The 12,969-nt window shown below is 38.2% G+C and overlaps 1 protein-coding gene across 4 annotated transcripts in view; it reads left to right on the top strand.

Moving 5' to 3' along the window:
- BOLL (boule homolog, RNA binding protein) overlaps positions 1–12,969 on the top strand; it is a 67,595-nt gene that overhangs the window by 15,690 nt on the left and 38,936 nt on the right. For all 4 annotated transcript variants that reach the window (XM_012507058.2, XM_003253897.3, XM_003253898.4 and 1 more), the window contains one exon: positions 4,978–5,049. In XM_012507058.2, the coding sequence (XP_012362512.1) occupies positions 4,978–5,049 (72 nt within the window). The remainder of the gene's footprint in view (positions 1–4,977; positions 5,050–12,969) is intronic.

Below are 12,969 nucleotides of genomic sequence, written 5' to 3'. Positions count from 1 at the left end.
TTTTATGGCTGCATAGTATTCCATGGTGTATATGTGCCACATTTTCTTAATCCAGTCTATCATTGATGGACATTTGGGTTGGTTCCAAGTCTTTGCTATTGTGAATAGTGCTGCAATAAACATACATGTGCATGTTTCTTTATAGCAGCAAGATTTATAATCCTTTGGGTATATATCCAGTAATGGGATGGCTGGGTCAAATGGTATTTCTAGTTCTAGATCCTTGAGGAATTGCCACACTGTCTTCCACAATGGTTGAACTAGTTTACACTCCCACCAATAGCGTAAAAGTGCTCCTATTTCTCCATATCCTCTCCAGAACCTGTTGTTTCCTGACTTTTTAATGATCGCCATTCTAACTGGTGTGAGATGGTATCTCACTGTGGTTTTGATTTGCATTTCTCTGATGCCCAGGGATGATGAGCATTTTTTCTTGTGTCTTTTGGCTGCATAAATATCTTCTTTTGAGAAGTGTCTGTTCATATCCTTTGCCCATTTTTTGGTGGGGTTGTTTGATTTTTTTCTTCTAAGTTTGTTTAAGTTCTTAGTAGATTGTGGATATTAGCCCTTTGTCAGATGGGTAGATTGCAAAAATTTTCTCCCATTCTGTAGGTTGCCTTTTCACTCTGATGGCAGTTTCTTTTGCTGTGCAGAAGCTCTTTAGTTTAATTAGATCCCATTTGTCTATTTTGGCTTTTGTTGCCATTGCTTTTGGTGTTTTAGACATGAAGTCCTTGCCCATGCCTGTATCCTGAATGGTATTGCTTAGGTTTTCTTCTAGAGTTTTTATGGTTTTGGGTCTAACATTTTAAGTCTTTAATCCATCTTGAATTAATTTTTGTATAAGGTGTAAGGAAGGGATCCAGTTTCAGCTTTCTACACATGGCTAACCAATTTTCCCAGCACCATTTATTAAATAGGGAATCCTTTCCCCATTTCTTGTTTTTGTCAGGTTTGTGAAATATCAGATGGTTGCAGATGTGTGGTGTTATTTCGGAGGCCTGAGGCCTGTTCCATTGGTCTATATCTCTGTTTTGGTATCACTACTATGCTGTTTTGGTTACTGTAGCCTTGTAGTATAGTTTGAAGTCAGGTAGCATGATGCCTCCAGCTTTGTTCTTTTTGCTTAGGATTGTCTTGGCAATGCAGGCTCTTTTTTGGTTCCATATGAACTTTAAAGTAGTTTTTTCCAATTCTGTGAAGAAAGTCATTGGTAGCTTGATGGGGATGGCATTGAATCTATAAATTACGTTGGGCAGTATGGCCATTTTCACAATATTGATTCTTCCTATCCATGAGCATGGAATGCTCTTCCATTTGTTTGCGTCCTCTTTTATTTCGTTGAGCAATGGTTTGTAGTTCTCCTTGAAGAGGTCCTTCACATCCCTTGTAAGTTGGATTCCTAGGTATTTTATTCTCTTTGTAGCAATTGTGAATGGGAGTTCACTCATGATTTGGCTGTCTGTCTGTTATTGTGTATAGGAATGCTTGTGATTTTTGCACATTGATTTTGTATCCTGAGACTTTGCTGAAATTGCTTATCAGCTTAAGGAGATTTTGGGCTGAGATTATGGGGTTTTCTAAATATACAATCATGTCATCTGCAAACAGGGACAATTTGACTTCCTCTTTTCCTAATTGAATACCCTTTATTTCTTTCTCCTACCTGATTGCCCTGGCCAGAACTTCCAATATTATGTTGAATAGGAGTGACAAGAGAGGGCTCTACACAAATAAAGTAGAAAATCTAGAAGAAATGGATAAATTCCTGGACACATACACCCTCCCAAGACTAAACCAGGAATAAGTTGAATCTCTGAATAGGCCAATAACAGGCTCTGAAGTTGAAGCAATAATTAATAGCCTACCAAACAAAAAAAGTCCAGGACCAGATGGATTCACAGCCGAATTTTACCAGAGGTACAAAGAGGAGCTGGTACCATTCCTTCTGAAGCTATTTCAATCAATAGACAAAGAGAGAATCCTCCCTAACTCATTTTATGAGGCCAGCATCATCCTGATACCAAAGCCTGGCAGAGACATAACAAAAAAAGAGAATTTTAGACCAATATCCCTAATGAACATCAATGTAAAAATCCTCAATAAAATATGGCAAACCAAATCCAGCAGCACATCAAAAAGCTTATCCACCATGATCAAGTTGGCTTCATCCCTGGGATGCAAGGCTGGTTCAACATCACAAATCAGTAAACATAATCTATCACATAAACAGACCCAACGACAAAAACCACATGATTAATCTCAACAGATGCAGAAAAGGCCTTTGACAAAATTCAACAGCCCTTCATGCTAAAAACTCTCAATAAACTAGGTATTGATGGAACGTATTTCAAAATAATAAGAGCTATTTATGACAAATCCACAGTCAATATCATACTGGATGGGCAAAACTGGAAGTATTCCCTTTGAAAACTGGCACAAGACTTTTTCTTCTTTTTTAGTTTTTTTTTTTTTTACTACAAGAATATATTCTATTTTTTATTTTTAATGCTATGGTATTGCCACTTTTCACTTCTAGATATTAAATCTTGAATTTATGTATTGACTAATCCACCTATTTCCTACTATTTTGAAATTAATCCTCTGCCAAATACTAAGTTTCCATGTGTGTGGGCCTTTTTTCTGCTATTTTGTTCCATTGGTGTATTTGTTCACCTTGCCCAGTTCTAATTATTTTGACTTTATAATGAGTCTTGAAATCTTAAAGTACATTGTTCTTCTTCAAGAGTCTCTCATCTATCCTTACGTCTTTGCTTTTATATGTATAAATTTTGTAATTCAGTTTGTTTATTTCAGTGAAAAGCCCTTGTTTTTTTTTATTAGAATTGCATTAAATAGTGTGAATAACTTGGGACATTTCAGTATTTTAAAATATTGAATCTTCCTATCCATGAACATGATACATCTCTCCATTTATTTGTCTTATTTTACTTCTATCCATAAAAAAGTTTTCTTTCTCCGTAAAAAAGCTTGACACATTTTGTCAAATTTATTCTTAGTAGACTACAGTTTTGTTGCTTTCATGAATGCTGTTTTTTAAATAACATTTCCTAATAGATTATAGCTGGTGTATAGTAATGCTCTTGATTTTTCAGTATTGATATTCTATCAGTAACCCTGCCAAGCTCTCATTTACGAATTATTTATGCTTCAGTGTACTTCTATTTCTTTCACTTCTTTTTTTCCTGGAGTTTTTGCACTGACGGTGTCTCTGCTACAGTATTGATGTAGTGAAAACATCATGACCTTGTTCTTGAAAAAGGGAGCAATTTCAGTGATTCACCATTAAGCTTTACATGTATGCACATATATACATACATATGTATATATGCATGTGTATACATACATATGTATATATGCATGTGTATACATACATATGTATATATGCATGTGTATACATACATATGTATATATGCATGTGTATACATACATATATAGACATACACACACACACATGCATACTTTGTAACCAGACTTTCTCAATCTTAGCACTGTTGACATTTTGAACCAGATAATTTCTTTTTTTTTTTTTTTTTTTTTGAGACGGAGTCTCGCTCTGTCACCCAGGCTGGAGTGCAGTGGCGCAATCTCGGCTCACTGCAAGCTCCACCTCCCGGGTTCACGCCATTCTCCTGCCTCAGCCTCTCCGAGTAGCTGGGACTACAGGCGCCCGCCACCATGCCCGGCTAATTTTTTGTATTTTTAGTAGAAATGGGGTTTCACCGTGGTCTCGATCTCCTGACCTCGTGATCCGCCTGCCTCGGCCTCCCAAAGTGCTGGGATTACAAGCGTGAGCCACCGCGCCTGGCCTCAGATAATTTCTTTGTTGTGAAAGGCTGTCCTGTGCACTGTAGGATGTTTAGAAGTATCCCTAGTCTCCCCATAGTTATGACAATCAAAAATGGCTCCCAACATTGCCAGATGTTCCCTAGAGGACAAAATCACTCATGGTTGAGAGTTACTGCCCTAAATTAATTAAGGAAGCCATTTTCTACTATGTTTGTTAAGAGTTTTTAATCATAAAAAGGTATGGAATTTTAACAGATGTATTTTCTGTCTCTGTCGAAATTACCATTTTTTCTCCTTTATTAATATAGGAAATTACATTATTATTTTCTAATGTTAATTTGTGATACAGTTTTATTAGCATACCATAGTCTGTGAATTGTACAAAACTATGATACTTTTCCTCGGTTTTGGGGGTGCAAACATTAAACAAAACAATATAAGTTAGATCCCACATTAGACATTGAATTTTAATTGCTATATTAGAGCCAGTTTTACTATCTTGCAATACAACTTGCCTGTTTTATTAAAGATCTGGTTTTAAGTAATCTGTTTTGGGGCTTACTCTTTCACTTTGAATAATCAAGTGTTACCTGTACTTTTTTCAGACACAGATTTTTCACTTACAAGTTTATCAAACTATTAACTCATTTAAATGTCAAATTACTAAAATAAAAATAAAGTATCTTTGCTTTAATTATAGGTATAACAAAGGAATAGAACATTGATTATTTGTAACTAGTGGGAAAATTAGATATGACTATTCATTCAGTTCTAAATACTATTATAAACATTAACTGTTTCCTGCTGGTCCCCACAATGGAAACAGGCAGCGTCGCCCTAAGTCTTGCTGTCATTTTCCTCTAAGTATTCTCTTAGAACTATATTTTCATAATCTTTGGAGGTGGTACATTTCAGATTAAAAACAACTTTTCTGGTGGTTGTTTTAGCATTACGATGGAAATGAAACCATGTGGAAGTAGAAATATTGTGATGATTTTAATAAATAGACTTAGCAGAGTTGGTAATCACATCAATAAGAGGTAGAAAAATAACATTTCTAATCATAAACCAGAAGTTGACTGGGTTTAGGTAATAATTTGAGATAAATTTTATTGTGAGCTATTTTAAAGGCTTATGCCTAATTTTTCTTTTTCCATCCTCTTATAGTCACGTTCTGTATGTAGCTCCCCTGTGATGGTAGCTCAGCCCATTTATCAGCAACCTGCATATCACTACCAGGTAAACATAAATTACAATTAAAATTCTCTCTGAAACTTTCAGTCCTTTCTTAACTAACTTCATTTATTTCTTTCTCATGCAACTACTTTGCTAATTACAAAGAGATAGTTCATTAGAGAAATGTGAATCAAAACCACAATGATATACTATCTCACACCAGTCAGAATGGCTATTATTAAAAAGTCAAAAATAGCAGATGCTGGCAAGGTTACAGAGAACAGGAACACTTATACACTGTTGGTTGGAGTGTAAATTAGTTCAACCATTGTGGAAAGCAGTATGGAGATTCCTCAAAGAACTAAAAGCAGAACTACCATTAGACCCGTTACTGGGTATATAGCCAGAGGAATATAAATCATTCTACCATAAAGACACATGCATGCGAATGTTCATTGCAGCACTATTCGCAATAGCAAAGACATGGAATGCCTATCAATGACAGATGAATAAAGAAAATGTGGTACATATACACCAAGGAATATTATGCAGTCATAAACAATGAGATCATATATTTTGCAGGGACATGGATGGAGCTGGAGGCCATTATCCTTAGCAAACTGACACAGGAACAGAAAACCAAATACCACATGTTCCTACTTTTAAGTGAGAGCTAAATGATGAGAACTTATGAACACAAAGAAGGGAACAGTAGACACTGGGGTCTACTTGAGGGTGGAGGGTGGGAAGAGGGAGAAGAGCAGAAAGGATAACCATTGGGTACTGGGCTATGAAATAATTTGTGCAACAACCTCCTGTGACACGAGTTTACCCATGTAACAACCTTCACATGTACCCCTGAACCTAAAATAAAAGTTTTAAAAATAAATAAAATAAAATAAATGAGTAGTTAGAAAATAAAAAATAAAAAAGCGGTAGTTAATCCTTGGTAGTGTTTTTTCTTTTTTAAATTTTTTTCATTGACAAATGATAATTATACCTATTCATGGGGTATGTAGTGATGTTTTGATACATATAATATGGTGATCAAATCAGAGTAATTAGCATATCCATCATCTCAAACATTTATCATTTCTTTGTGTTGGGAGCAATTCAATAGCCTCCTTCTAGCTATTTGAAACTATGTATTATTGTTAATCATAGTCATCCTATAGTGGTATAGAACATTAGAACCTATTCCTCCTATCTAGCTGTAATTTTGGGGGTGTTTTGGATTTTTTGTTTTTTTTTTAATTTTTATTTCCATAGGTTTGTGGGGAACAGATGGTATTTGGTTACATGAGTAAGTTCTTTAACGGTGATTTGTGACATTTTGATGCACCCATCACCCAAGCAGTATACACTGAACACAATTTGTAGTCTTTTATCCCTCACCCTCTTCTCCCTAAGTCCCCAAAGTCCATTGTATCATTCTTATGCCTTTGCATACTCATAGCTTAGCTCCCACTTACTAGTGAGAACATAGGATGTTTGGTTTTCCATTCCTGAGGTAGCTGTAATTTTGTATCCTTTCACAAACCTCTCCCTATTCCTCCTTTCCCTCTATCGTTCTCAGCCCCTAGTATTCTTTTTACTTCTATAAGATTTTTTTTTTTTTTTTTTTTTTTTTTTTGTAGCACATGGTACTCTTCATTGTGATGCTCAGTGGCTCAGTGGAAAACATCTGTAAACCAGCTTACGGTAGTGACGACAGTTGCAACTCATGCTAAGGCACTTTTATTATATAAAAAAGGGATTAGGGTAGGAGTTACATTCATTTCTTTGTGACAGCAATGGGACCTGAATTCAGAGCTTTGTAGGCATATGCAACATTTACATCACTTCATGATTTGAGAGTTTGTTTCCTTTAACAACGACAACAACAAAAATGCCTTCTTGCCATATGTAAGTCTAAATGCAGCATATACAAAAACAGGAATACAAGTAAATTCAGCAACCAGTGTAGACCAGCAGAGGATAAGCTACTCTCTTCCGAACATGGTTCGAAAGGCAGTGAAAAAGACTTGGAATTTTATCATTTATTACAAGAAAGGGGGAAAAAATAAAACTTGTTTCTTTCAAAAATATCTGTGCAGGTGGCAGATTTTTGAGATCAGTGTGTTTTAGCTTCCACATATGAGTGAGAACATGTGTTGTTTAACTTTCTGTTCCTGGCTTATTTCATTTAACATAATGACCTCCAGTTCCATCCATGTTGCCATGAGTGATAGGATTTTATTCTTTTTTATAGCCAAATAGTATTCCATCCTGTATATATATACCACATTTTCTTTATTCATCTGTTGTTGGACACCTAGGTTGATTTCATATTTTGGCTATTGTGAATAATGCTGTAATAAACATGGGGGTGCAGATGTCTCTCTGATACAATGATTTCCTTTTCTCCAAATAAATTCCCAGTAGTGGGATTACCAGATCATATGGTAGTTCTATTTGTAGTTTCTTCAGGGATCTCCATACTGTTTTCCATAGTGGTTGTACTAGTTTGCATTCCTACTAACAGTGTATAAGAGTTCCCTTTTCTCTACATCCTCACCAGCATTTGTTATTTTCTCTTTTTGACAATAACCATCCTAACCGGGGTAGATAATACCTCATTGTGGTTTTGATTTACAGTTTCCTGATAATTAGTGATGTTGATCATTTTTTCATATATTTGTTAGCCATTTGTCTTCTTTTGAGAAATGTCTATTCAGATCATTTGCCCATTTTTAATCAGTTTATTTTTTGTTTATTTTGCTGTTGAGATGTCTCAGTTCCTTGTATATTTTGGATATTAATTCTGTGTCAGATAAGTAGTTTACAGATGTTTTCTCCCATTCAACAGGTTATCTGTTCACTCTGTTGATTGTTTTCTTCACTATGCAGGAACTTTTTCGTTTAATATAATCAAACTAATGGGATGAATTAGGGAGAATTCCCTCTGCTTCAATTTTTTGGAATAGTTTGGGAAGATCTGGTATTCTTATCTAAAGGTTTGGTAGAATTCAGCCATATAGTTCTGGACTTTTCTTCTGGACAGACATTTTAATTACTGATTCAATCTTGTTACTTAAATTTGTTTCTTAAGGTTTTCTTCTTTCTTTTTTTTTTTTTTTAAGACGGAGTCTCACTCTGTCGCCTAGGCTGGAGTGTGCAGTGGCGCAATCTCGGCTCACTGCAAGCTCCACCTGCCGGGTTCATGCCATTCTCCTGCCTCAGCCTCCCGAGTAGCTGGGACTACAGGCGCCCGCCACTACGCCCGGCTAATTTTTTGTATTTTTAGTAGAGATGGAGTTTCACCGTGTTAGCCAGGATGGTCTCGATCTCCTGACCTCGTGATCCACCCGCCTCGGCCTCCCAAAGTGCTGGGATTACAGGCATGAGCCACCGCGCCCAGCCTTGTTTCTTAAGGTTTTCAATTTCTTCAGTCTTGGTTTAGTCTTAGCAGATTGTATATGTTCAGGAATTTATCCATTTCTTCTAGGTTTTCTAATTTATTTGCATATAGTTGTTCATGTTAATTTCTAATGATCCTTTGTATTTCTGTGGTATCCATTGTGATGTCTTTTTCATTGCTGATTTTATTTATTTGGGTCTACTTTCTTTTTTTCTTAGACTAGCTAATGGTTTGTCTAAAAAATCAACCTTTTGTTTTGTTAATCTTTTGTATTGTTTTGTAGTCTCAACATTGTTTATTTCTGCCCTGATTATTACTATTTCTTTTCTTCTACTAATTTTGGGTTTAGCTTGTTCTTGCTCTTCTGGTTCCTAGCGGTACATTGTAAGGGTGTTTATTTGAAATATTTCTAGTTTTTTGATGTAAGCATTCATTGCTATAAATTTGCCTCTTAATACTGCTACTGTTATGTCCCATAGGTTTTGGTATGTTGTGTTTCTATTTTCATTCTTAATTTCTTCCTTCACCCACTGGTCATTCAGCAGTATGTTGCTTAATTTCCATGAATTTGTATAGTTTTGAATGTTTTTCTTGTCATTGATGTCTTATTTTATTCCACTGTGGTCAGATAAGATACTTGATATAATTTCAGTGTTTTTTGATTCTTTAAGACTTGTTTCATTTCCTAAAATATGGTAATTCTGGAGAATGTTTTATATGCTGATGAAAAGAAAGTATATTCTGCAGCGGTTCAGTTAAATGTTCTCTAAATGGTTGTTAGGTCTGTTTGGCCTATGGTGCAGTTTAAATCCATGTTTCTTTGTTTCTTTTCTTTTTGTTTTTTGTTTTTTTTTTTTTGAGAAGGAATCTCTCTCTGTCACCCAGGCTAAAGTGCAATGGCGTGATCTCAGCTCACTTCAACCTCTGCCTCCCAGGTTCAAGCAATTCTCCTGCCTCAGCCTCCTGAGTAGGTGGGATTACAGGTGCATGCCACCAAGCCCAGCTAATTTTTGTATTTTTAGTAGAGATGGGGTTTCACTGTGTTTGTCAGGCCGGTCTCGAACTCCTAACCTTGTGATCTGCCCACCTCGGCCTCCCAAAGTGCTGGCATTACAGGTGTGAGCCACCGTGCCGGCCTGTTTATTTTCTTTCTAGATAATCTGTCCAATGCTGAGAGTGGGGTGTTGAAGTCCCCAACCACTATTTTATTGGGGTTTCTCCTTCTCTTTTTAGATCAAATAAGACTTGCTTTATATACCTGAGTGCTTTGTGTTGGGTACATATGTATTTACATTGTTATATTCTCTTGCAGAATTGATCCCTATATTATTATATAAATGTCCTTCTTTGTCTCTTTTTAAAGCTTTTAACTTGAAGTCGGTTTTGTCTGATATAAGTATAGCTACTCTTGCCTGCTTTGGTTTCCATTTGCATGGAACATGTCTTTCCATCCCTTCACTTTCAGCCTATGTGTGTCTTTACGGGTAAGGTGAGTTTCTTTTAGGTAGCATATAGTTGGGTCTCTTTTTTTAATCTATTCAGCCAGTCTCTATCTTTTAAATGGAGAATTTAACCCATTTGCATTCAGTGTTATTATTGATAGGTGAGGACACCCTGTCATTTTCTTTATCATTTTCTGGTTATTTTGCGTATCTTATGTTCCTTGTTCCCTCTCTTTTTGGTGATTTTTTGCAGCTGGGTTCTCTGTAATTATAAGGTTTGATTCTTTTCTTCTCTTTGTCCTTTGTGTAATGGCTGTCCCAGTGAATCTTATAGTTTTGCATGTTTCATGATGGTTGTTACCATCCTTTCACTTCCTGATGTAAGACTCCCTTGAGTATTTTTTTTATAAGGCCAATCTATTGGTGATAAATTCTCTCAGTTTTTGCTTGTCTATAAAAGAGCTGGTTTTTTTAGAGACAGAGTATAGTGGCATGATCATAGCTCACTGCAGTGTCAAACTCGTGAGCTCAAGTAATCCCTCCCACCTTAGCCTGCCACACAGCTGAGACTACAGGCATGTGCCATGCCTGCTAATTTTTTTTAAGAGATAGGGTCTTGCTATGTTGCCCTGGCTGGTCTCAAATTCCTGGGCTCAAGCAATCTTCCTGCCTTAGTCTCCCAAAGCACTGGGATTCCACCACACCTGGCCTTGTGAAAGATTGTATTTCTCCTTCATTTCTGAAGGATAGCTTTACTGGGTGTAATATTCTTGGCTGGCAGGTTTTTTTTCCTTCAGCATTTTGAATATATCTAAATATATCATCCCATTCTCCCTGGTAAGATTTCTGCTAAGAAATCTGCTGTTAGTATAATGGGGATTCCTTTAATTATGACTTGACACTTTTTTCTGGCTGCTTTTAAAATTCTTTCTTTCTCTTTGACTTTTAACAATTTGACTATAACGTGCCTCTGAGAGGATCTGTTTAGATTGAATCTACTAGGATTCTTTGAGCTCCCCAGACCTGGATATCCCTCTCTTCTCCCAAGACTTGGAAAATTATCCGCTATTATTTCATTAAATGTGTTGTCCTCACATTTTCCCTTCTCTTTTCCTTCTGGAATGCCCATTATATGAATGAATATTTTTCCTCTTCATGGTGTCTTATAAATCCTGTAGGTTTTGTTCATTGTTCTTTTTTTGTCTGCCTGTGTTATTTCAAAAGGCCTGTCTTCAAGTTCAGAAATTCTTTCTTCTGCTTGGTCTAGTGTATTGTTGAAGCTCTCAGTTGTATTTTTATTTTATTCATTGAATTCTTCAGCTCTAGGATTTCTGTTTGGTTCTTTTTTATGATATCTATCTCTTTGTTAAATTTCTCATTCAAATTATGAGTCGTTTTCCTGATTCTGTTGAATTGTCTATCTGTATTCTCTTGTATCTCACTGAATTTCCTTAAGATTATTATTTTGAATTCTTTTTCTGGCATTATGAAATATATACAAATATTTCCCTATGATTGGGGTCTGTTACTACAGAATTACTGTTTTTATTGGAGGTGACATGTTTCCTTGATGGTTGATGTGTCCCTGCATTGATTTCTACACATCTGGTACAAAAGTCGCCTTTTCAAATTTGGAGTAGGTTTCATAGGGCAAGACTTATTTCTATGAATGAATCTTGGGGTGTTGGTTCAGTGGGGTGCATTGGCCTTGGTTCTAGGTGGACACAGCAGGGTAGTCTCTGTTTAGTCTCTTAAGTTGTAATACTCTAGTTGTGTTTGCAAGTTACTCAGTGACCTGGGACAAGAGAGTCTGTGACAATGGTGGTGGGGCTTTGCCGGGGTGGGCTTGCTCAGCTGTTCCTCAGGTCAGGGCTGTGTACATGAACGTGGTAAGTCTGGCTCACTGGGCTTGGGGCCACAGGGCTGTTACTCTGGCTGAGAGCACAGGCATGCAGTTTCTCAGCCAGCCTAGGGGAGTGCCCACCAGAGGCAGCCTGTGGGGCTGTTTCTTAGGTCTGGTATGCAGGCACATGGCTCCTTGGCTGGCCTGGGGGTGCATCTGCTGGGGACAGCCCATGGGACTGTTTCTCAGGTCTGGGATACAGCTACATGGCTGTTCAGTTGGCTAGGGATATGTTTGTCAGGGGCTGTTTCTCTGGCTCAGGATGCAGGTGCACAACTGCTCACCTGGCCTAGGGGCATGTCTGCTGGGGTTGGCCCACGGAGCTATTTCTCAAGTCTGGGACAGAGGCATAGGGTGGATCACCCGGCCTGGAAATGTTTCTGTGACGGCTGTTCCATAGGCCCAGAATGCAGGCACAGGGCTATTGGTTGGCCTGGGATCATGCCCACTGGAAGCAGCCTATGGGGCTGCTTCTCAGGCCTGGGACACAGGTTCCAGGCTGCTCAGCTGTCTTGGGGATGTGTCTGCTGGAGGGGTGGGCACGAGGCCATTTCTTAGGCCTGAGGGATGGACACACAGCCACTCCACTCTCCTGGGGACATTTCTGCCAATGGCAGTCCCCAGAGCTGTTTCTTGGGCTCTAATTACATGCACAGGGTAGGTCAGGGGCTTGTCTGCAGGGCATGAGGCACCTCTGGGCTGTTTCTCAGCCCCGTATGCAGGTATGTAACCATTCCATCCTGGCAGCATTCAGCTGCTACGAGGCTTGAGGACTTCTCCTGCTCAGGGGAGTGCAGCAGTTTGACCAGCTAAAGAGTGGGTTTACCCTGGGCAGGTCAGCCAGATTGTTCCTCTAGCTGGAGGTGAGGGCAACAGAAGCTGGTTTCCCTACTGTACAGAACCAGAATCACAGCCAATCTTGAGCCTCAGGTTCCATGCTGCTGGGGTTGTGTTCAGCCACTGGTATGGACTTGGCAGAATGAAAATGGAACCCCAGTACTGGAGATGTGCAATAGCTACTGGCCCCCTAGAGGTGACTATGGCCTCAAGATGCTGTCACGCTGCAGCAGCTTCACTCACAGGGTGGGGTTGAGGGGGTGGGGAGTACACACTTTGTACTCCTAATTCAGGGCAATGCAGCCACGAATTCCCAGCAGCTCTTCAAACTGTGAGACTGCGGGATTCTCCTGTTGCAAGGAGTGTGGGTGTTTGCAGTAGCAATGCAGGCTGGTGGGGAT

This window comes from Nomascus leucogenys, chromosome 22a, assembly GCF_006542625.1.
Source record: "Nomascus leucogenys isolate Asia chromosome 22a, Asia_NLE_v1, whole genome shotgun sequence".
Lineage (NCBI taxonomy): Eukaryota > Metazoa > Chordata > Mammalia > Primates > Hylobatidae > Nomascus > Nomascus leucogenys.
The sequence above is the reverse complement of the archived record's forward strand: the minus strand, read 5'-3'. Positions and strand labels throughout refer to the sequence as shown.